Raw genomic sequence first — 24,015 nt, 5'->3', positions numbered from 1 at the left:
GTCATTGTCCGCTGCCTCTTCTGTGGGACTTCAGTCAGATCTTCAAGATCCTCGTTTCTTCTCTTTATTCCTCTGGATGTTGATGGACTCTGGTTTCTTGTAAGTGGTGAGCAGTGTGGAACCAGTGGAAAGGTGGGAGGAGAAAACCACAGGGCAGAGTCATTAGAGTTGTATCTGGATTTTGGGGTGAGCAATGGACTTCGAGAAGGCAGATGAGAGGTTTGTGTCAACTTCATATTCTTGATGACCTTGGGGTGGTCTTCTGAAACCCCATAAGCCCATTGTTGAACTTCTGGTGACTTAGAGTTCATTGTCCGCTGCCTCATCTGGGGGACTTCAAGCAGATTTTTAAGCTTCTCGTTTCTTCTTTTTAATCCTCCGGATGTTGATGCACTCTGGTTTGTTTTAATGCTTGGTGTGCAGTGTGGAGACACCGGAGAAGTGTAAGGAAAGGACCACTGGGCTGAATTAGGAGAGCTGGATCTGGAGCGTGGGGACACACTACCTCTGGAGGAAACAGTGATGAAGCTCTCCAGTGAGCTTGGTGGAGATCCTGGTGGGGATCTTGGTGGGGATCTTGTCATCAGATGCCTTCTAAAAATGAGTTTTAGCTCACCTTCCACAGGTTCACAAGTCCAATATTCATCTCTCGGTGGTGAATGGCATCGATGATGGGAAGAGCTGCTTGAAGATCTCGACAAAGCGCAGGATGAATTTCTGGATGAGAAAGTGGATGATGAGCTCGATGAAGAGCTGGATCTGGAGCTTGGTGTCATCCTCCTCTTCTTCCTGTCCTCTGAATCCTCAAAAGGCCATTGTTTAATTCCTGATGGTTTTGGGTGCAAGGCAGAATGGAAGCCTCCAGGTGGACTTGAAGGACGGGCACCAGGCTGATACTCTAAAGGGCTGTTCTTCTCAATGGCCGGTACTGGTATCTTTTTAATTATCAGCTTTGGGCTTCCAGGCCTGCTGGGATTAGGAACCAGGAGAGCCGTCCAAGTGTATCCCTGTTCAGTCACAGGACTGCGGGCCTTGGAAGAGTCTTTCTGGATGGCTGGTGACAATACTTTTCTAAGCCTTGTTCTTCCAGACCTGATTGGCTTTGGAATGTAGTTTGGTTCCATCTGGGTCCTTTTTTGTGTTTTAATTAATTTAATTTTAAATAACTGTTTAAAATTAGTTTATGTATGTGATAATCAATTTATCTAATATATCCCAAGAATTAAAATCGCCACCAAAATGATTAAATTCCAATCAAATTGTATTTACAATCTGATGTGTAAGATCTAAATTAATTAATCATAAATAATAAGATAAATAATCTTATTGAATTAGTTTTTTCATAAAACACTAGCTAGCTTAAAAAAACAGAACGTTTTACAGAGAAGCTTTTGGTGGCTTGAAATGTCTTAAAAGTTATAAAAGTTAAAGCAAGTTAACAGTTTTTAAAGGTATAGATACTTACCTCTTTCGCACAGTAAAAAGTTTCCGTTTTCTTGTTTTAACACAGGATTACAGGAGAGAAAAACTTGTCGCTGGATGCCCTTTCCAGCCTTGTGGAGGTCTACAATTTTGTCTCTGGTGTCTTTGGACAGCTCTTTGGTCTTGGTCATGTTAGTAGTTGGAATCTTACAGATTGTATGGGGTGGACAGGTGTCTTTATACATCTATTTACCTCAAACAGGTGCTCCTAATTTAGAATAATAAGTCAAGTGGAGGTGGACTTTTTAAAGGCGGACTAACAGGTCTTTGAGGGTAAGAATTCTAGCTGATAGACCAGTGTTCAAATACTTATTTGCAGCTGTATCATACAAATAAATTGTTAAACAATCATACATTGTGATTTCAGGATTTTTTTTTTAGATTATGTCTCACAGTGGAAATGCACCTACGAGGAAGATTTCAGACCCCTGCATGATTTCTAAGTTGGAGTACTTGCAAAATAGCAGGGTGTTCAAATACTTATTTTCCTCACTGTATGTACATACATATATATATATATATATATATATATATATATATATATATATATATATATATATATATATATATGCACCACATGCTACCAACCTGTCACAATACAAAAATAAATTCATTTTACTGCTATAATAAGCTCTGGTTTATATTCAGCATTTACAACTACAATTAGTATTTGGCATAAGTATTTGTCTGTCTATACGTCCTTGATATTTATAATAAATCTGTTTTCATCGACAGATAAACACCCAGAGATTATCAGATGTGCTTTAGCAAATGCATACAGTCAAACGTCAGCTTGACGTTACGCCGAGCCCTTTTCACTGCATTGCCCACATTCCCCCTTTTTTTCCCACACAACCTTGTTTTCAACATGGATGCCGAAAAACCTCCCCTGACTTCGCTGTTTATGATGCTACAGAAGCATTGTGGCCGCATCTTTTGGTGCATGGTGACTTTAAACACACACTGTTGATTGGCCGTTGATTTACTTTGAAGCGTAAATATTTATTTTACATCACGACGCAGCGCATTTACGGTCAAAAGCCAGAGACAATACGAAAACCGACGCAGAATGGCGTCTGCCAGGGGCCCAGGAAGCTGAATAACACCCATACACGCGCAAAAGGACATGATGGACACACAACTTAACCAATGGGAGCGAGGTTAATGATGCTTTAACCAGTAGTTTTTCACCATTAAATAATAGGCGGGACCGCATGGAGCAGATTGTGCTGTCATACATGTTCCTGGTGTGTCGACGTTACTGATCGTTTCCTGCACTGTTGCATGGTGGTCGAACAGGAGGAATTGTTGGAAATTTTTCGGAGGTTAGTATATAAATTGGTTTTTACCCAGTGTGCATTATTCCCACAGCCATCTCTGTTGTGAGTGGGAGTGACAGGCTGCGGCTGGGATTCAGTTGGAGACTAGAAAATGCTGTTAAATGGAAAAAAATAAAACATATCCTCCGAGCCAAAATGCTTATGATATCATTAATTAGCTCATGGATTCCTCGTTCTTGTTTCGTTGCTAGTTAGGCGAAATTGGCTAGGAGCTTCATGGATATAGCTTGTTAGCCTTTAGCTGACATTTAGTGTTTGCTAAGTCGCCCCATGACAGTAACAGTTTACTGAAGCATTGTTAACCTTAAACTTTAAGAAACAGTTTGGTCTCAAGCGTTAAAAAGTCGTGACGGCACTACTTGTCGTAGTTAGCAGTGCTATTAGCATAGTGGCTAGCTGTCTACTGTGCTGAGAAAAGTCGTTCATGCGGTTGTAGGGTCGACGTCTGAACATTAGGTGGTTAATATGCTAACACGAGTGGTTGTGTTACATTAGACCAAGTTCAGCACATGTATGCTAAGAATGTTGCTGAATGGGAAATTTTGCAAATCATAGTTGCTGTTCAGGTAGCTAGCAAGCCAATAAATACAATTTTCAAAATGACAACCGCCAAAAACTGATGAGCTGCCAAAGGCATACGTTTAAAAGATTCAGCTAATGGACAGTAACAACATGTGAAAATAAAGTATCGCTCAGCGCTTAAATATTCACAAATGTTGATGTAATAAAAAGAGGCAACACATTTAATTGGTCAAATGACTAAGTAAGACCCAGGTTTCTTCAGGCTTTAGAGCTTAAATTTGACCTCATTGTTATGATTTAATATAAAATGTGTAACACCAGTCTGTCATGTCTTGGAGAATAAGACCCTTTAAGAGGGTACTTTTTCCGAAATAGATTGACAGATTTGATAAACAATTTATTATTATTATTATTACCATTATTATTATATAGACAAGAAAATAGCTAAAATGCTGGCGTTATCAATGTGTTTCAGTTGCATGTTCATATCTGCACTATTTATTATATATTTGATAAAAGAAGCAAAGCATCTAGGTTATAAAATTATATATACTTTTGTTTTGTCTGCTCAAAGTAAAGCACACCAATCAATCAATATGCTTCAAAGAACAATACTATTAATAGAACATGATAAAATAAAATTTTATATTTGGGATGAACAGGGTCAAAAGTAAGTTAAACGTTTGCAAAGTTGATTTACAATGCTATTGCAGGTGTGTGTTTGCTGACCTGTGGATTTTAGCACAAGTTTACATCTCCTTTATCTGTCTCTCCAGCAGCTAAAGCATATCTGTCTCTCCAGCAGCTAAAGCATGCTCTTGGCTCAGTTAAACCGGGACTCCCAGGGAATGTCAGAGTTTCACGATGCAGACGGACAGCCTGTTACACTGTGTCTGACAGAAGCAGTGACGGTGGCAGGTGAGCTTCCACACTCAATTTATTTATTGTCATAACACGTATTACTGATAACTTTTGTTGAATAATGTTAAGTATAAGCTTTTATCAATTGTTTTGATGGATAGAAAAATAAGATGGGTAAGGTCAACTGGAGGGCCGTTATTTCACAAAAGAGGATGACTTGGATTTAAAAATCTTCAGAAACAAGTGTTTTAAATAAAAAGACGCACTGTGTCTACATAGAAATCAAAAATCTAAATTAATTTTATTCTTTCATTTCACTTTGAGAAAGTTGGGGAAATAACATAATGATCCTGCATACAGTACAACATGATCTTCTTACCCATTAAGCATACAGCTAAAGTGTTGTCTTCATCAAATATTTTCTCAGATGGTGATCAGATGGAGAGCATGGACACAGTGAGCCTGCAGGCCGTTACACTTGCAGATGGTTCCACAGCGTATATCCAACATGACTCCAAAGCTTCCTTTTCAGATGGGCAGATCATGGATGGTCAGGTGATCCAGCTGGAGGATGGCTCTGCTGCCTACGTGCAGCATGTGTCCATGCCTAAAGCAGGTACAAGATAAACCTGGCATATATTGATTGCTAGAAAATAAAAACTTTGTATAAATACCATTGGAAACTTGATGGTTTATCCTTTGTATTTTGTTCAAAGAAGTTGTTTAATTTAACCAATCTTCCAATAAGACTGCAAGGGCACACTGTTTGAGAGTTAGAAGTGACCTTTAAATATATGTTATAGGAGGGGACAGTTTACAGCTTGAAGATGGGCAGGCTGTACAGTTAGAAGATGGAACTACTGCATATATTCACACACCAAAAGGTAAAATGAATTTTGATTTTACTTAGGTCATAGGAATAAAAATGTGATAAACTTACTCAGAGAAATAGTATAGATCTAGAACTGTGATCTAATTTGGAGGTTTTGAACTCAAGCCATGTAGATAGATAGATAGATAGATAGATAGATAGATAGATAGATAGATAGATAGATAGATATTGTTATTTATTTATCTTTTGTCCCTCCTTATGTTTCTGCAGATACGTATGACCAAAGTGGCTTGCAAGAGGTCCAATTGGAGGATGGTAGTACTGCCTACATCCAGCACACAGTGCACATGCCTCAGTCCAACACCATCCTGGCCATCCAGGCTGATGGCACCATCGCTGACCTGCAGGCTGAGGCAACGGCCATCGACCCAGAAACCATTAGCGTGCTGGAACAGTACGGCACCAAGGTAAATCTAATCTTTTGTATTGACATTGCTTCAGTTTTGTTTAATTGTCATGTTTTTTTAAAATCTCTGTTTAGTCTGATATATCTATTCCTTTACATCTGTAAATTTAATGTGAATTGAAATTTCCTGTCTTATAGAAAGTCCAGCTTTCTTTTTAACTAAATCATTTCTTTTGAATGAAATCATGTAATTGCCATCGCTCACCCTTTTTAAAAACAATGTGAATAATTTCACAATATGGAAAAGACAGATTTTTATCTATTGCGTAGATATATCTCATGCTGTACTGATGATTACCAGATAAACATGTAGATGTAAATGACATAAAGCACTACTATTATTAAGAATTTAATATAATGAGATAACAGCCAAGAAGGCTGCTGCAAATTTAATGAGACTCAGACAAAATTATTATCAAGGGCAAAAACCTGACAGTCTCTTTGCATGGTCTATTAAACAACAGCAAACAGAGAGGAAAGTTACAAGCATTGAGGCTGCAAAGAGAAACATCATTATTGACCTAGTGGAAATAAATATAGCACATTCAGCAACTTCTATGAAAGGCTCTATAAAGTGGAGAACAATTATAATATTGATGCTGACACCAAATTCTTAGATCAACTTAATATTCCAAAACTTTCTGAGGAAAATAGAAATATGTTAGAAGAAAAGTTAAGTACATCTGAAATATATACAGTTATAGGTGCTATAAAGGCAGAAATTGCAGCAGGACCATGTGGTCTTAAAATTGACATATATAAACGCTTCAAAGACAAACTTGTAATGCCGCTACACGAGATGTATCTCAGATCTTTTTGCAGTGGCCAACTACTTGATTCTATGAGAGACTCTGATTATCCTGCGTCCAAGGCTTGGAAAAACTAACACTTAACGTGAGAATATGTGTCCGACCAACCTAATGAATACAAGTACAAAACTCCTTAGTAAAATTTTGGCAAATAGAGAATGCACACGTGACCTCACCATGGCTTTCTACACCATTACAGGGACTCCCGGCTACTGTTTCCTTTCCATGTCTGAAACACGTCCTTACTACAATAAGCTCAGAAGAGAGGTGAAGAGTTGTTACTATGCAAAAACACTAATTATTAATAACTTAGATCATTCATCTTAGATCATCTGCTGAACAATGAATGAAGTTCAGGTTTACATGCATTGCCACTTGTTTCAGTCTCAGATGTCTGTGTTTACCTAGTGAATGAAAAAACTACTATCATTTAAATGTTCCTGCATGCAGCCATTTTATAAAGAGATGGATTAAAACCTGCGAGTCTACAAACTGTCAGCTGCAACTACACCATCATACTAATAATTTATATCTTAACTAAACATTTATTGTTCTGATATTTTGATTCTGAAACAAGATTATCTGTTCATCTGTGGGGATTCATTTCTGATAAGTTAATATATCCTACAGGAATTCTTAGGTATAGGCAACCACCTCACCTCCTCTCTCATCCTGTTCATAGCTGACACGTTGTAAATGCAGCCACCTTTACCCCTGGTCACATGCTGCTGATATACCACAGTCAGCCAGACGCTCATCTCCTAAAAAAGTTTCTGCAGAAGTCCACTGTTCTCTGGGATGTGTTATTCCCACGTATTCACTGCACTGCCCCATGAAGAAACAAAAAAAAAAAAAAAAACAATTCTGTGCGTCAGTGGCGTTTCTTCGCATTCTCTGTAGGCTGGAGGGGGTACCGTAATACAGGGAATTACAGTCTGTAATAAAGACAATAAAACAGCACTTTTTTGACTTGGGTTGACGTGTCTCTGTTGGTATTTTCTTGCAGTACAGCTGAACACCTTTAGATTTTATTTTTCTGATGACAATAGAAGATCATGGTTAGACTTAGAAGTACGATATGCTCAGATACCTCTACCATTTATATTTATACCCAGCTGATTTAAAATAAATTGAAAAGAATGCAGATTATCTTATTATATGGAATATGATTACAATATGGCATGCGCTAAAGAAACATGAAAATATTAAACCCACTGTCAGAGTTTAGTCCAATTTGGGGTAATGACTCACGTAAACCAGGCAAGCTGAATGTTCAAACTATGGGAAAAGGAGATACGTACAATATATCAGACTTGTATAAGGAGGATTTTTTAATGTCTTTTGAGGAAATATCTCAGAAATGTAATATCCCATAAATACATTTTAAAATACCCACAGGTTCTATTTCCTCTGTGCTACATAAATAACCAGTAGTTCCTATATTTACACCTTTGGAAGAAACCTCACTAAAAAAAATTAATAGTGGAGGTTGATTTTAATCAATTTACAACTATCTGACATCAAGTTTGACATCAGCAAATGAACTAGACACATGGAGGGCAGAACTAAAAATGGCTATTTCAAATGATGATTGGATCATATCTTGTAAAGAGCCTCAATCCAAAACAGCATACACTAGCTTAAAATTACTCCAATACAAGCAGTTAATGTGGACCTACATAACCTGTCTAACTCAGTAGATACTAAGAGGAAATGCATGACACATGTTTTAGATGCAATGAAGCAAAAGGTAAATATATGCATTGTATTTAGGAGTGTGACAAGATAAAAAGTTTCTGTTAGTAAGAGTTCCAGTGGACCCCAAATTTTTCTATTTGTTTTCACCAGACACTAACCTCAGAATTACAGAGTATTCATTTATATATTTTGCTATGTTGTGGGCAAACGCAAAGTAACAGCTCTGAATTGAGAAAAAGTTGTGGCACCTACAAAAGGAGCTTGGATCAAATGTATGGTTCAGTGTATGTCAGGAGAAAGTAACGTAAGTTAAAAAATAAATGGAGTTTGTGTGAAGATATTTGAAAACAATTTGGAGACTTTATATAAAAAAAAAAGATATAGCAAAAGTCCTACAGCTGGTGGATTCACCTTTTCTTTTGTTTTTCTTTTCTTTTTTGTACCATCGATGTTATGTTTTATGTCAACTGTATGTTTTAGAAAGAGATGATGTCCGTCAATAAGGGCAGTAACAATAACACTGAAGTACATTTCTGTTGGTTAGGAATTTTCCATTAGTCCAGCTGATTATAAAAAATGTTTTTTTTTTTTCTTCTTAGGTGGAAAATGTAGAAAGCTCCTTTGGCAGAGTGGAAGCAGACAATGGTGTCCACATGCGGGTACCAACTTTGTTTTTTAATTTAATTTTATATATTAAATTTTCACCTGGGTTTCAACATTCAAGCTAAATTCTACCTTTATCTCTTAGATTGTGTTACAGGGTCAAGACAACAGGCCAGCAAGAGTGTCAAACGTGGGAGAAAAGTCTTTCCGCTGTGAATATGAAGGCTGTGGGAAGCTCTACACCACTGCCCATCACCTCAAGGTAAGTGTGGGGGTTATGGATGTGTCAGTGTGTGCTAATTAGGATGAAGAACTACATAAATAAAGGTTTATGCTTTGTAGATCCTCTTGAATTGTCTGAAGATGGTTTCCCCACAACATATTGCTTTGATGTTGCCAGCAGCAGTTATGTTTTTTCTGCCATAATGGTAAACAGTTTTGTGTGTAACAGGTTCATGAGCGCTCACACACTGGAGACAAACCCTATGCTTGTGATTATCGTAACTGTGGGAAAAAGTTTGCAACAGGTAGTTATTGATCATTTTATTTGACTTGCATTCATGATTTTGAATCTTCCCACATTAATGTTTGTCATTATAATGATCATAGAGAAGCTACATGTCATAGGGCTGGGTAATATCTACCAAATTTCATATATATATATATATATAGATTTTTTTTTGTCACGTAACCAAAGAGTCAGTTCTAATTTACAGCCTTGGGTGCTAAACTTTTATTAAGGATCAGCAGCACATGTGCATAAAAACAGTTGAATGAAATTAAAATAGTTGTATAATAAATTAAATGCTCTTAAAACAAAATGAATGAAAAATAATTTTCAATAACATAACAAAAAAAAATGTTGTGAAAAATACAAAAAGAAAATAGTTTTTACTCTAAACAAGCTATTAGAATATAAACGATATTCCCTCATTACATACATTACATTCCCTTATTCTATATCGCATATAAAAAGTCTTGATTTATTTGAAAATCTCGCTATATTGCCCAGCCCTAAAATGTCATATTAGCTATGGAAGTAAAATTGCAGTGACTTTAAAAATTCAGTGATCTGGCATTTCAGGGTATGGACTGAAGAGTCATTCACGTACACACACGGGAGAGAAGCCATACAGATGTCAGGAAATGAACTGCTGCAAGTCCTTTAAAACCTCTGGAGACCTTCAAAAGCACACAAGGACTCACACAGGTACCCAACTACACCCACCCTGACCCGCAGTTTCCTTGTTGCAGCACACAGTAAACTTTAAACTGTGTTATAGTGTGTCTGGAACAGGAGCTGACTACAGTTTACCACCAGACTGAAATCTGGCCTCAAGGCTTTTGATTTTATACAAAAGATCCTTTTTTAAGAGTGTGTGATGTTGAAAGGATGACCTTTTGGTCGAACCTAACAGTCCCAAGTCACAAACCACTGGCTTTTAAAACGAAACAGAGTGTGTTGAAGCAGCAGAATTGGCTGAACAAGATGAGGGGTGTGTTTTCAAAAGCTATCAAAGTGCCAGAGGGTAGAGACATGGTCATCACGAGCAGCATGCCACGTTGCAGCTGTTTATATTTGAAATGAAATACAAATTTGTATTGAATAAAAACATTCAGTATTGTGCAATAAAACTAGTAAACCTAATTTAGCACTTGAGATTTTCTATTATGCGAGTTTGGGATGTTTTGGCAGAATACATAGATGTATAACTGCAAAAAAATAAATAAATAAAATGAATTGCATCTGATGTTCTTCTTTTGCAGGAGAAAAGCCTTTTAAATGCCCAGTTGAAGGCTGTGGCAGGTCATTTACCACCTCTAACATCCGCAAAGTTCACATCCGAACACACACTGGAGAGCGGCCATATTACTGCTCTGAGCCTAGCTGTGGACGGTCATTCGCTAGTGCCACGAATTACAAGAACCATATGAGGATTCACACTGGTGCGTGCCTTTACAGGTCATTGTTTTTGTTTCTACAAGCTAACTCTGATGACTCAGACCTCTGCAGTTTGGTGTCCATGAAGTGCTCTCCAGTTTAACCCTGTGTGCTGCAAATAGTAATTCTCAATCTCCTGTACACACTGAAAAAAGAGTACAATAGCTTTTTATACTTTTAGTAGATAAGCAAAATTCTGATTGATTTTGTGTCTTTCTAGGAGAAAAACCATACGTATGCACAGTGCCTGGATGTGAAAAGCGCTTCACAGAATACTCCAGCCTTTATAAACACCATGTTGTCCATACACCCTGCAAACCTTACAACTGCAACCACTGCGGGAAAACCTACAAGCAGATTTCAACACTCGCCATGCACAAACGCACAGCACACAACGACACAGAGCCCATTGAGGAGGAACAGGAGGCTTATTTTGAACCCCCAACAGGTCAGTGTTGATGAGATAAATAGATCCTTAAAATATGTTTGTTTTTTTTTCTTTTTATGACAAACGATGTGACATGTATGAGCTTTGATTAAACTTCCATTTGAAGCACCAGCAATATTTATAATAAAAAATGATGAATCATTATCTAATTGATAATATTTTATTTAATTTTTCAGATGCAATTGATGATCCAAATGTGAGTTACACATCGACTGGGGTTGAAGCAGATGACTCTGGCTCAGAGCAGGTTCCTACAGAGACCTCTGACATGGTCGCTCAGCAGCATGTTGCCTTGGTAACTCAGGAGGATGGAACACAACAACAGGTAACAGATAATAGCAAAAATGCTTACGTGCATCACAAAATTATCATGTTTACTCATGACCCTACAGACCTACTAAATCCAGCCCACTAATCCTTGTGAAGCATATAGATACACAACATATTATTTTGTTTTTATGAGTATTGCCCTCAATTTAATTGCTGTTTTGAATGATTAACATTCTCCCCTACATACTGTTTCATATCAGGTCAGTATCTCTGAAGCAGACTTACAAGCAATGGGTGGCACAATCACCATGGTAACACAAGAAGGAACAACCATAACCATCCCTGCCCATGAACTGGCAACGCAAGGTGCTCACTCAGTTACCATGGTAGCAACAGACTGCTCAGATGAACAGGTAAAGAATTGTTGTAGCTCTCAGTAGTCTGCACAAAAGCCATTTCTAGGACGATGTTGAATACTTTTTTTTCTTTTTTGTTAATCAAACTTAGGAAAGAAAGATGAGACCAGACTGTAACTTAAGACACAATCTGGATAATTAGTCACACCACAAAACCGTCTTCATGTGCTTTTCTGTTTCTCTGCAGTTTGTTCAACCTTCAGTTTTTCATTAGTTGCAGCCAGTTTTTTGGTGAACATCAATTATTGCTTTGAACGTGGTTACTTGATTTGTGATTCAACACTGATGGTGTCACTTGATTGTCTTAGTCTTTTACTAAGATGGTATTTGAAATAAGCACCTACTATTGTAATTGTGACACCACGCAGCAGCCTGTTTGCTCCTATTTTAAAATAACCAGTTATTCATTTTGCTGTTTAGAAACTAAAAAAAGGACCAACAAGTGGATTATCAAACCAAGAAACAGAGCCTAGGCAGTCTATATGGTAGAAGCTCATCAGTTTAGCCTTGCCACAAAGCATAACCTGCCTTTCATGTCCATGAACAGATGGGAAAAAAAGGTAGAAATCCACAATTTGAATCATAAATTTGTAAAGGAAACAATGTACTGAAGTGATGAATTAAATTTAGAGAAGTGGTCAGAGAAGTGGGTACTAAGTTGCTTTAAGACATGTTGACATTAGTTTCTTGTTTTCACACCACAAGCCTGCAGCCATCTTTTATATACAGTTTGCTATAGCTCTTCTCAAACATGGAATATGTTCTATTATTGGCTTCATTTAACTGGTTAACTATATTTCTGTTATCCTCAGGTGGCCATTATGACACCTGATATGGCCTCATTCCAAACTGTGGAGGAGGCAAACTACACCCAAGAGCAGGAAGATATTCATCCTGTCACGTTATTGGCCACCTCTAATGGGACTCACATTGCTGTGCAGGTTAGTAGACCAAAACCATACCAGGTATTAACTAGTGTGTGATTCTTATCTTTGAATCAGCTCGTTGTTTGTAAGGAAGATGACTGGAAACATCTGTGTTTGTAAAGTGGTGAAATAGCAGGAACACAAACTTATCAGTTTACCTACAACATCTTTTTTAAAAGACTTGAACGTACTGGCAGGATAAAGGTTGTTGCTCTGGACTGGTTCAGGTCTCATCTATTTGACAGATTCCAGTTTATATGTAGTGTTTCTTTAACACGTGCCGGGGTTAATTGTTCTGTACCATGTGTTTCAGGATCAGTTCTTCTCTCACACTATATAAATCCTTTAGAAAATAAGAGGAAACACGGCATACATTTTTACTACTTATATTAATGTTTCACATTTTTATAAATGAAACGTCACGAAGCACGTGCTACTAAAGTTAAAGCTTGTCTTTGAGCTATAGGGGCTTGGATGATCTGTAATTTTCTACTTTTGAACCCAAGCAAAACTGAGGTCATTGTTTTTGGCTGTCAAAGCCTACAGAGTTACTGTCCAAATGCATACTAAAGCTGAATGGCATTACCGCGACTTCCAGTAGTAAAGCAAAGAACCTTGCAGCAGTCTTTATCCATCTGTGAAACATCACCAAACTTAGGAAGATGTCCCAATATGGCACAGAGAAACTAGTCCTCACACTCACATCAGACTAAATGACTGCAATGTGATTTTTATCTGGGTGTTCAAAGAACTCCTTTGAAGTCTTTCAGTTCATCCAAAATGCTCCAGCCAGACCACTGACTAGTATAGTGCTAGATTTTCTTGGCTCCCAGTACATTTTATTATACACTTTAAGGTCCTCCTTATCAGTTAGGTATGAGTTTATCAAACTCTAAAGACCTTATTGTGTCCTAAAATCCCACCAGAAGTTTTTGCTCTCAGAAAGTGGGTCCCTAAAAATTTCAAGCTCAGAGTGGGTGGCAGAGCCTTCAACTACCAGCTACCAGTCTGGGTATGAAACATTAAAACCCAACTCAGTTAGTGCTTTTGTATTATATTTGTTTTCAAATGGTATTTTTGTTTTTACTTGCTTTTTCACTCTTGAACTAAGGTGTTCATATTCTGTTATTATCATTATTATTATTTGCATATTACTTTTATAATTTTATCTGTATAGATATAAGATACATAGGGGGGAGTCCAGACAAGGGTCTGTAACCTTTACAGTCTAAGGAGCCATTTTGCCCTCAGCCCAGCTAAATATAACTCTTTTAGAGCCACAAATGTTATGAGACTTTTTGAAAAGACAACTTAAAATATATGCTAAATATCTACTATAGGAAATTAGTCATTTTTGAAACAACCACATTTTTATTTCTAGGTTTTAAAATAAAGAAAACAAAACTTTTGCAAAAAGATGATAGGCTTCCTTCTATGGGATGTAGATATTTGTAGAAAATTATGTATAAAAAATTAGTTTCCCAACTAATGAAAATAAAAATAGATAAAAGGTATATACATTACTGGTACTTTCAGTGTTATGTTGTGGAAATTCAATGCAATTTTTGACTGAAAAAGTGCTAAAAAGCTGTGTTTGTTATTATATCTATTTAAAAAAAATAGTTCTTTAGCATTTTTAGCCATGTATTAAGAGCCACTGTGGAAGAACCAGAGAGCCCCTTGCAGCTCTGGAGCCGCAGGCTGCAGACCCCTAGACTGGTTCTGCTGAAAAACTGCTAGAGTTGTGATGTTCATATCTTGACAAAGTTATTCTATGGAGCTGGTAGATTCATTGAAACATAGTGTCTGATATGTGAAACTTTTATTTTATTTTATGAAAACACGTATGTAGGTAGGTTAATTTATTTAGGTACTGTTTGCGTCTAGACCACAATAGCCCTCCCAGCCCCCCCCATGGAAAAAAAATCAGGCTTGGGATCATATTTTACTTAAACCCCTGTAATCCCCTTCTCAGGTCCCACCCTGCTGAACTATTTACTGAAATTCTTAAATGTGTCCTGGTTAGGTGGGTTTCATGCTAAGAAGGGATTGGTCAGGTGGATTCAGTTGGGGATTTAAGTAAACCTAAATGTAAATCCTTTAATGTCTGAGTTTACATGTAATCCAAATTCATGATGACCACTAACCTTCTTCTGCAGCTCTCCAGTAGCCATTTACAGTTGTAGTTTTTCTTTCATCTCTTGGCACCTAAGCTTATCACCGACAGCGGGGAGACATAAGTGAAATTTTTTTTATTTTAGTCTTCAGTTTCTGGTAAAATATAAACATACATTTTCTCTACATCATATGTTGAATTAAAAACTTATTTACCCATTCAATAATGTAGTTTAGCTAAACATTGCCCTATTACATAGCTGTTTAGATCATGATTTGATCAAAGCTTCAGGGCTGATATGCTGCCTTCATTTTGTTATTGAAAACTGCTATTTTGACTGTCTGCACACTTTGTCACGTTAATTAAAAAACAGCTATTTTTTTTTTGTATTTATGCAAGTGTAATCCAATTAAATTCAGCCTTCTGTAATGCCATCAGTAGTTCAGTCTGCATTTTAAAAGAGTGGCAAAATAAGTTAATCAGAAATTCATTAACAGTGATTAATTTAATCAATGTCAATGTTTGCGTTACTCACTTTGTTTTCTTTCTTCTCTGTAGCTTAGTGATCAGCCTTCGCTTGAGGAAGCCATTAGAATAGCATCAAGAATACAGCAAGGAGAGTCTCCAGGACTGGATGATTGATGGACTGGATGATGATGGACATTTAAGACCATTACCATTTTAAATGGACTTTATTAATGGGAGTAATCATGTGTCTTCCTCCTTTTTTTTCCACAACTGAACTTAGCTTTTATGTGTACATAGAATTTTGATAACTGGAGTTCTGCTATGCTATTTTGTCCCTCACCTGAAAGATGGGAGACGGGGAAGAAAATGCGTTGTAATGTTTATGGTTCACAATGCACAGTGCAGTGTACAGTTAATGCTGTTTCTAATTAAAGAAAAAATGCTGTGATTATTATGTACTCCAAGTATCTGTATTCTTGTTGAACTTCCTCCTTTGCCTAGTGGTACATGTGAAGGGTGTTCATTAGAAGTTTTATAATAAAATATAGTTTATGCAATGGCAAGTCACAAGAAAGAAAAAGAAGATGAGCAGGGATGGCAGAATATCTTTTGTATAACACTAACACCAGATGTGAGACTGTTTTAGTTTGTGAAAGTGAATGATTCATTTAGTAAGTTTTCCACCACACTCTCTTCTGTCTGCCCAATACAACTTTCACTTGTGGTATGCTATAGTTAGACAGAATACTGACACATTAGCATACATTCTCTACAGTAGTTTTAGTGACTGAAAATGACCAACAATTAAGAAAATCTGCATATTATTTATACATATATATATTTTTTAATCTAAGGATACTTTAGTGACCCTGAATGAACTTTAGGCAATTATGTTGTCTACTTGTATGCAGTAAAAATACAAAGTAATAAAATGACCTTAACTCTCTTTGTGTACGTATATATACAGTGGTGTTGCCCCCTTCCTGATTTCTTATATTTTTGCATGCATGTCACACTTAAATGTTTAAGAAGAAATTAAATTAACTGTATTTTGTGTTTACTCGTGTTTTACATTAGATTGTGACAAACATTCATGGAGGAAGGGGGCAAAAACTTTTTTCACACCACTGTGAATGTATACACACACACATATATATATATAAAATGTGTGTGTTTATATTATGCGTGGGTTCTCTTTTTTAAAAGAATCCAGCTTTTTGCCACATATAAATTGGTTTAGCTCGTATAATGTGACTAACATCGGCTTTTCTCTTTGGTCTTGTTTTTATCACGGTTCCTTTGATCGTGCCGTCGAAATAATGGACGCATTGTCTCGTAGATAATGTAATTGTCTGACTCCAGTACTCAGAGTTGTGAAAGGCACACGTTCGCGCCAGATTGTTGCACTGTCGTCCATGACGTAATTCCTCCTGAAACTACTCTGGAACGCCCATCTTTCAAAATTTTAAAACGACTTCTGATTGGCTACACCGTTACACGTGATCAACGGTCGCGGGAAGCGCAATGCCACGCGCGTGATAGGAAGAAACTCCGTTCTTGAGTCATTCGAACTTTTTGTAAACATTGCCAAGGTTTTATTGTGGGAAGACGTGTTTCTTAGTCATCGAATTCTCAAGACGACGGTGACGGATACTGATATTCAACTGGACGGTGGTCTTTTTGTATTTGTTTTAGCTAACTCAAGACGTTGTTTTCTGTCCTGAGTACAAGCTAGTCTGTGGTCATTTATCAGACTTTATGGGCGTGTTGAAATTAAGAGTCGGGTTTTCGGTTAATTTGAGTCGTGAAGAGTAGTTTTTGCAAACTTTTTTATTCATACCTTTTCTTAAAGGTAAATAAAACTTTTAAAGAAAAACACAACTGTTTCCCCTGCATTGGGGGTCCAACCGCGTGTTTTTCTTGTCGACGAACCCGGGGTTTAAATCCTGAAAATGTCGAGTTACAGTCGCCATCGACACGGATCCCCGTCTTCAAAAAGTCGACCAATTCGTCAGAAACTACAGTTCGCATCCAGCGATGGAGAGGATGAGCCCATTGAGGATGTTAATAACAGCACCGGGGGAGAATCTGGCTTCACAGAAATGGATTCCCCAGTGCCAGTGCGACGGGAAAACGCCGACAAACGCCTGGATGGGAGCAGCAGTCCCCTGAATCAGACCGACGGTGACGACGATGTAGAACTGTGGGATGAGGAAGGTTTTGGTTCACCGTCTCATCTGCGGTCGCCAAGCAGTGTTATTTTTGCCAACTGTTCACCGTCGCCAAAGAAAGGCTCTCGTCTGTACGGAGGCTCACCGGAACGGAGCTACGTCCAAGACGACGGGGAAGGATCCAGCTCTCCGATCCCAGACTGCCCCGACACACCTCCACACAAAACCTTCAGAAAACTCCGACTTTTTGACACACCACACACACCAAAGGTTTGCATTTGTTTGTTAATGATAAAATGAACGCATATGAATCTGTTCATTGGAGAAACATGGCTGGATTTACCGAATGAATGCTTGAAACCAGTCTACATTAAGTGCTCCAGCTGCAGAAACATTTTAATTACATATGGATATTTTCTCCTCCAAAGGCTTCAAAACACTTGAACAGGCTTGCATTTTAAAATGATTCATTTGATCATTGATTTGCATTTTGCCAGGCGTTGAAATGAGCTAAAAGTCTGTCTTGCTGTCTATCCACGTTTTTGAATTCCCGGTGATACTTTTAGTGTCCCAGTGACCCACTTAATGTACAACGGTACCTGTTGCATAATGCTTTCACCGTACGTGGACAGGCAGATCTTTTGAATACCTGGAGTTTTATGTTTAAACTTTATATGCACAGCTTTTATTTTTTTAAAGCTATTTTCAAACTGCAAATTATATATTTTATTGCAATGGCTTGTTGTGTGTGTGTGTGTGTGTGTATATATATATATATATATATATATATATATATATATATATATATATATATATATATATAATAAAATTTTTAAACCAGAAGTAATTTCTTCTTTCCAATTCTGGCCTCAATAATTACCAGAGATGTAACATTATCTTTATAGAGTTTGCTGTCCAGAGCCAGAGGCTCCGGCCCAGGATCCTCCAGCAGGAGAGTTGCTCTGTTCAAGAATGTGGCTTCTCCAGGAAAGTCAATCGCAGACAGTGGCAGGAGACCGCAGATCCCTCTGGTCAACTTTAACCCCTTTACCCCTGACTCCCTCCTCATTCAGTCTGCTACACAACAGAGAAACAATAGGAAGCGAGCTCACTGGAATGAGTATGTTTCTGTTTTCTACCTACAAGAATTATAGTTTGTTTATTCAGTCTTGAAATGTCACATTACACTATATTACACTACATAACTTGTACTTCAAGAGAGTGTTTCACCACTCAAATTTTCTGTGGCAGTAAATCAGCTGGGGTCAATGTTTTATTCGCTTATTATACCTCAATACAAAAAAAGAAGGGGAAAACAACATATATTGCAGGGCAGAGTTGAAAAATTATATCTGCTGTCTTTGAAATGGACCAAAGCTGCTGTTAAAACAACAAGATTAGTTAAGCCGTTGACCAAGGCCAGGGGGTTGGGCTGCAACCAGGACCACATGGTTAAAAGGGAACTCTGCCATGTGCTTCTGAAGTTCTCAATGCTGCCCCCTGCTGTAAAGAATCCTAACAACCAAACTCCAAAACTGTTGTGTTTCAGCTCTTGTGGAGAAGACATGGAAGCAAGTGATGGTGAAGGAGAAGATGAAGTTGTTCCACCCTCTAAGGTAACTAAACATTTATGGGATTTGGATTAACTACATAAATGGACATTCATAGGTGGAAAAGTGAATGCTTTGAATGTGTTTCATGTTTAAGTTGTTTTAGGAAAACGATACTTCCTTTTCAACAGTATGTACTTTTGCAAACTGATTCTGTTGCAAAAAAAAAACACTGATATGTTGCATAACACTAGCATTTGTTTCAAAGTTCAAAGCAGAGAAGCTGGATATGTGCAATATGTTAATTAATATGCAAATAGACTGAAACCTGTTTACTAAGAAAACTGGTTGGTTTCTGTGTTATGCTAAATGGGACTTGTGTAGCCACTGGAAAACAAGTTTATGCTAGTTGTAAGTGGATGTTAATGTTCAGTTTGTAAATGTCTGCCCTCAGAGGATCACCATGATGGAGAGCAACATGATGTCCCGTTATGCCTCTGAGTTTCTTGAGCTGGAGAAAATAGGCTGTGGCGAATTTGGTGCTGTGTTCAAGTGTGTAAAAAGACTTGACGGCTGCATTTATGCCATTAAAAGATCAAAGAAACCTCTGGCAGGATCAGTAGATGAGTAAGTACATGTCTGAATGAACTTAACAGAAAAGATATTTCTCTGTAAAGTTGGGTATCCACTGTTGGCTTGTCATAGAAAAAGTAATATAACGGCTAGGCTTTGTTCAGTAAACAAGTTATGTACCATAAAGACTTGAGGTACCCGATGTCCCTCCCCCTTTTCTAAAAAAAATACTTCAGATGTTTCTTAATTAAAACAGTGTGTCGCTTCCTCTACAGACAAAATGCTTTACGGGAGGTGTACGCCCACGCTGTTCTGGGCCAGCATCCCCATGTGGTGCGGTACTACTCGGCCTGGGCCGAGGACGACCACATGCTTATCCAGAACGAGTACTGCAATGGTGGCACACTGTCAGATGTCATCACAGAAAACTACAGGCGGCTCAGTTACTTTTCTGAGCTAGAGCTAAAAGATCTGCTGCTGCAAGTCGCACGAGGACTCAAGTACATCCACTCAACTTCCCTCGTGCACATGGACATCAAACCCAGTGAGTAGTTATTGATAGAAATGACTCATTAATGTTGTTAATGTCAAGACACGATCACCCGGTTTTTGTGATGCGTTGTATTTTAATGTTTTTTGTTCATGAATTAATTTATTTTCCAGGCAATATCTTCATTTTACGGAAGTCTGTAGCGAGCTCTGACGAATGTGACGAGGATGATGGGCTAACAAGGAGTGTTGTTTACAAAATCGGTAATCAGAACCCACATTTTAACAATTTACTGTTTCTGTAATTTAATGTTTTTTTTGTGTAAGATGTAATTCTGAATTTAAAGTCTTAGTCTGGTTTTTGTTCCTTCGTCAGGTGATCTTGGTCATGTGACTACAGTCAACAATCCTCAGGTTGAGGAAGGTGACAGCCGATATTTGGCCAATGAAGTTCTACAAGAGGTTGGTAATCTGCCTTTAAAACAAAAACTGTTCACACTTCAGTCAGAAGAGCTTTAAACAAGCTTTCAATCCTGTCACTCTTTTAGGACTACAGTAACTTGACCAAGGCAGACATCTTTTCTTTGGCTCTGACGGTCGTCAGCGCCTCTGGGGCCGAACCTGTACCCTCCAACGGAGAAAAGTGGCATGAAATCAGACGGGGCAAATTACCTCCCATCCCACAAGTGCTTTCTCCAGAGTTCCTGAGCCTGATCAAGGTAATAGCCAGCAGCTCTTATCTTTATTTCTGAGTGTTTTAGATTCAGAGTTTTTGTGATGGCCTTGACGTGCTTCCTGTCAGAACCTGGCTGCATTAATTGTTTTCAGATTATTTGACTCCCTTCAAAAGCATGTTAATAATTTTCTCAGGCCATCCACCAATGCGTTGTACATTTTTTAGCTTAGTCTTGTTTATCATGAATGTTTTTAACATGGCATTTTGACTTTATTAGGCACCTCTTACATACAAGTGCATCTTGTTTTGGGAGGCTGATCAGACAAAATGTATAGTCTGATCTGCCTCCCTCTGAGCTTAAATTGTTTTCCATTCTATTTTCTTTTATTCAATGACTTGCTATTCTTCTACTTTTCCATCCTGATAAGATAGCTTTTACTTACTTTATTTAAACACGTTCTTTTCTGTTTTTCCAGCTGATGATCCATCCAGATCCAACCAGACGACCATCAGCCTCTGACCTCCTCAAACACCCGGTGCTTCTGACTGCTGCCAGAATGAGCGCAGACCAACTCAGAGTGGAGCTCAACGCAGAGAAGTTCAAGAATGCCTTGCTCCAAAAGTAAGTGCAGTGCAAACATTGAGCTTAGGTTTTGATTCAGCTTGGTTTGAGTTTTTACATGTTTTCTAATGCTGACATTAAGCCTCAAGTATGCCATGTTATGGCTAACACCAAATGGTTTAACTTGGCATTTTATTTTCCATTAATCATTTGGTACATGCATACAAAGCCCTCTGCATTCACTTGGGGGCCTTTTTGCTTTTCTTCTTTGCTTTAATGATCAAAGAAATCCACTGAGATAAGTAGGGGGTATCTGCAATTGTGGTACTGAAGGCTGTTTCAGAACTCTTTTTTTTTTTTTTTTTTTTTTTTTTAATAAGCTATTTCATAGCACAGTGGATTATGTTTAAGTCTTGAATAATGAATCTTTCTCTTGCTTCTTCCTCAGAGAGCTGAAGAAAGCCCAGCTGGCCCGAGCGGCAGCAGAAGAAAAGGTTTTGTCCACTGACAGGGTCCTGACCCGGTCCACAGTCCAGTCAAACCCTCGAACCTCCAGGCTCATTGGAAAGAAGATGAATCGGTCCGTCAGCCTTACCATCTACTGAGGCTTTACTCTGACAGGAAGTTGAACAGAAAGGCTCATGGACCTTTTAAAGCAGACCAGCTCAGCTGAAATGGTCTGGTTTTTTTTTTTTTTTTTTTTTTTTTACTTCTTCTTTTGGAGAATCCTGTCAGTCCAATTTTTGGGATCTTCTGCCCGGCCAGAGCTGTAGACTGTTTCTACACTGAACTGGAAGTTTGTTCAATAGACTTTTTGCCTAGTTCAGCCCTTTGACTGATGGGCTTTTCTCTTTGGAAAACTCATTTCTTTAAGGTAGTTGCTTTACCTTCTACACCAACACATTCCTTAAGTTTTCATAGATGTCAGGCAGTCCCGGATTCTGTCCTTGCACTTCCCTTGACAAAGCCGAAGCTGCTGGTAGCGGGTCGTAGCTGCAGTGAAGCCTTCTACAGTGTGAATGTAGTCTCCGTAGCCATGCGCACCTTAACTGCCTGTCATATGCCTGATGCTGGGTACCAGAGGGTCCAAGAACTGACTGTCTGTTTGTAATGGAGCACTTTGGAGGCAACATGTGGAACTTACCACATTTTAAGAGAAAAAAAAGAAAAACTTGCTGCTATTGATGTTATTGTGTGTATCAGGGCTTGGTCAACTTAGATTGGGTCATTCTAGAGGTCATTGGCTCTTATTTTCAAGCAGCAGAGGTCCAATCTTTCCATTTAATACTGTCATATTTTCTGGTTGTATGGAAAATGGATCATGCTGTAAAAAAATCACCCAGTCTGTTTGAATTATCAAGCCAGTGAGCTTCATTATCTGTGAGGTTAGAATTGATCCAGCCGCTGATTCTTCCCTGTCAGTCAGAGCTGCCAAACCTGACCTGTAGCATTAGAACAATCATCGTCCCGTTCTTTAGAAACTTGTTCTGTTTGCCGGCCATCATTTTCATTAAGCTCATTTTATTACTGTTTAGATTATCCTACATTTGTTCTTGTAACCCCTAACAGAAAAAGCTTTGTACATTTGTTCTTTAAATAAATTCACATTAATTTGTCCATTCTACAATGTGTTTGTATTATTCTGCATTTAAGAGACTTATTTTTAAACTACTATAACAAGTGCCTACCAATGACCTGTGGTGTTTATGGTAAGAATTTGGGTGTTTACCTCACTTTATATAAACAGAAATACTAAGCAGCCTTACCAGTTCTTTAATACTTGAACAAAAAAGTTTTTTTTTTTTTTTATAAGTGAATTATAATTTGTTAAAAGGAACACAATTTGTCTCCAGAACATTTTAAGTTTTGTTGGATGCTCTCGTGCCAGAAGAACGTCAGGACATCAGGAAGAACAAAACGTGTGACCTGAAGCCCCAGAACTGATGTCTTCCTCCCCTTGGCTACATCCTGAAATTAGGGGTATGGTTAAATAGTCTATTTAGTCTATTTAAAATGACTGCTCTTGAATAACAGTCAAAATGTTTCAATTTGCCACATACTAAGGAAAGTTTAATAAAGTTGCTTCCTTGCTTCTCCTTTAGGATAGGACACACTTAACTATCCTTTATGAAAAAGGGAAAGGATTCTGTTCCTCAACGTCTTGCGGCCAAACTGTTTAATTATGTTTATCCAGTTGCCTTAACTGGTTCATACCATTGAGTATAATGGGGTCAGTGTTACTCAGCCTGTGCCTTTTTTTTCCAAATTACAATACAGCAGACCAGGGATGATTCATGGGCTGTTACTGGTAACAGAATAAAAAAAAATACAAAAACAATCCAAGCAAACCTAATAATTTTATACAAAGTGACTTGATTCATCTATCAATGTTAAATAAAATAGTGGCACCTTGACTTTATATTTTTACAAGATTTGAAATTTTTGCTTCTTGAAGCATCAAATAAAATGTTATTCTTTCCATAACAAAAGATAAAAATCATACATGATTTTGTACCACTCTTCTATAGTTGGAGCTTCTGGTTGAAGCCATTTCTTTGTGCTAAAAATCCCAACAAATGTTTTACATTGTTTGCATATATACTAAGTATAGAAACAGTTCCTCCCACTGCAGCATCATTTCTATAGTGAATATAATCGTTAGTTTAACATGAATAAGTACGCAGAAAGTTTGTCTTTTTGGACAGGTCTGAAGTTAATGAAAATTATTGGCTTTCTGTGAGCAACAATTTCTCCATCAGCTGAAGGAGCATGAGATGTGGGATTTTTTGACTGGA

The 24,015-nt window shown here is 37.8% G+C and overlaps 2 protein-coding genes across 4 annotated transcripts; both read left to right on the top strand.

The window, feature by feature from the left end:
* Window positions 1–2,487: 2,487 nt before the first annotated feature.
* znf143b (zinc finger protein 143b) lies at window positions 2,488–15,632 on the top strand. Of its 3 annotated transcripts, none has more exons than XM_041997428.1 (15): window positions 2,488–2,807; window positions 4,150–4,262; window positions 4,633–4,821; window positions 5,009–5,089; window positions 5,308–5,504; window positions 8,610–8,669; window positions 8,759–8,875; window positions 9,065–9,140; window positions 9,698–9,823; window positions 10,381–10,560; window positions 10,776–11,003; window positions 11,180–11,328; window positions 11,534–11,686; window positions 12,502–12,630; window positions 15,290–15,632. In XM_041997428.1, exons 2-15 carry the CDS (start codon window positions 4,157–4,159, stop codon window positions 15,371–15,373), a joined length of 1,875 nt encoding a protein of 624 aa, XP_041853362.1. In that variant the 5' UTR covers window positions 2,488–2,807; window positions 4,150–4,156; the 3' UTR covers window positions 15,374–15,632. The 3 variants fall into 3 exon arrangements, with proteins under 3 accessions (XP_041853362.1, XP_041853360.1, XP_041853359.1); XM_041997426.1 differs by having other exon boundaries at window positions 4,147–4,262; XM_041997425.1 differs by having other exon boundaries at window positions 4,121–4,262.
* A 1,055-nt stretch (window positions 15,633–16,687) lies between these two features.
* Window positions 16,688–22,835, top strand: wee1 (WEE1 G2 checkpoint kinase). Its single transcript, XM_041998223.1, has 10 exons — window positions 16,688–17,640; window positions 18,276–18,490; window positions 18,920–18,986; window positions 19,375–19,547; window positions 19,769–20,037; window positions 20,157–20,246; window positions 20,359–20,444; window positions 20,531–20,701; window positions 21,135–21,280; window positions 21,669–22,835. Exons 1-10 carry the CDS (start codon window positions 17,152–17,154, stop codon window positions 21,823–21,825), a joined length of 1,863 nt encoding a protein of 620 aa, XP_041854157.1. The 5' UTR covers window positions 16,688–17,151; the 3' UTR covers window positions 21,826–22,835.
* Window positions 22,836–24,015: the final 1,180 nt, after the last annotated feature.

This window comes from Melanotaenia boesemani, chromosome 10 (genome assembly GCF_017639745.1).
Source record: "Melanotaenia boesemani isolate fMelBoe1 chromosome 10, fMelBoe1.pri, whole genome shotgun sequence".
NCBI lineage: Eukaryota > Metazoa > Chordata > Actinopteri > Atheriniformes > Melanotaeniidae > Melanotaenia > Melanotaenia boesemani.
This window is presented reverse-complemented; position numbering and strand designations above follow the sequence as displayed.

What these genes read in the sequence shown, in the direction of transcription:
- znf143b (XM_041997428.1), top strand. Translation starts at nt 4,157, where the DNA reads ATGCTCTTGGCTCAGTTAAACCGGGACTCCCAGGGAATGTCAGAGTTT. An exon ending in TGGGAAAAAGTTTGCAACAG is followed by an intron (nt 9,141 to 9,697) that starts GTAGTTATTGAT and finishes CTGGCATTTCAG; the next exon opens with GGTATGGACTGAAGAGTCAT. An exon ending in CAGACTGCTCAGATGAACAG is followed by an intron (nt 11,687 to 12,501) that starts GTAAAGAATTGT and finishes TGTTATCCTCAG; the next exon opens with GTGGCCATTATGACACCTGA.
- wee1 (XM_041998223.1), top strand. Translation starts at nt 17,152, where the DNA reads ATGTCGAGTTACAGTCGCCATCGACACGGATCCCCGTCTTCAAAAAGT. An exon ending in AAGCGAGCTCACTGGAATGA is followed by an intron (nt 18,491 to 18,919) that starts GTATGTTTCTGT and finishes GTTGTGTTTCAG; the next exon opens with CTCTTGTGGAGAAGACATGG. An exon ending in GCACATGGACATCAAACCCA is followed by an intron (nt 20,038 to 20,156) that starts GTGAGTAGTTAT and finishes TTTATTTTCCAG; the next exon opens with GCAATATCTTCATTTTACGG.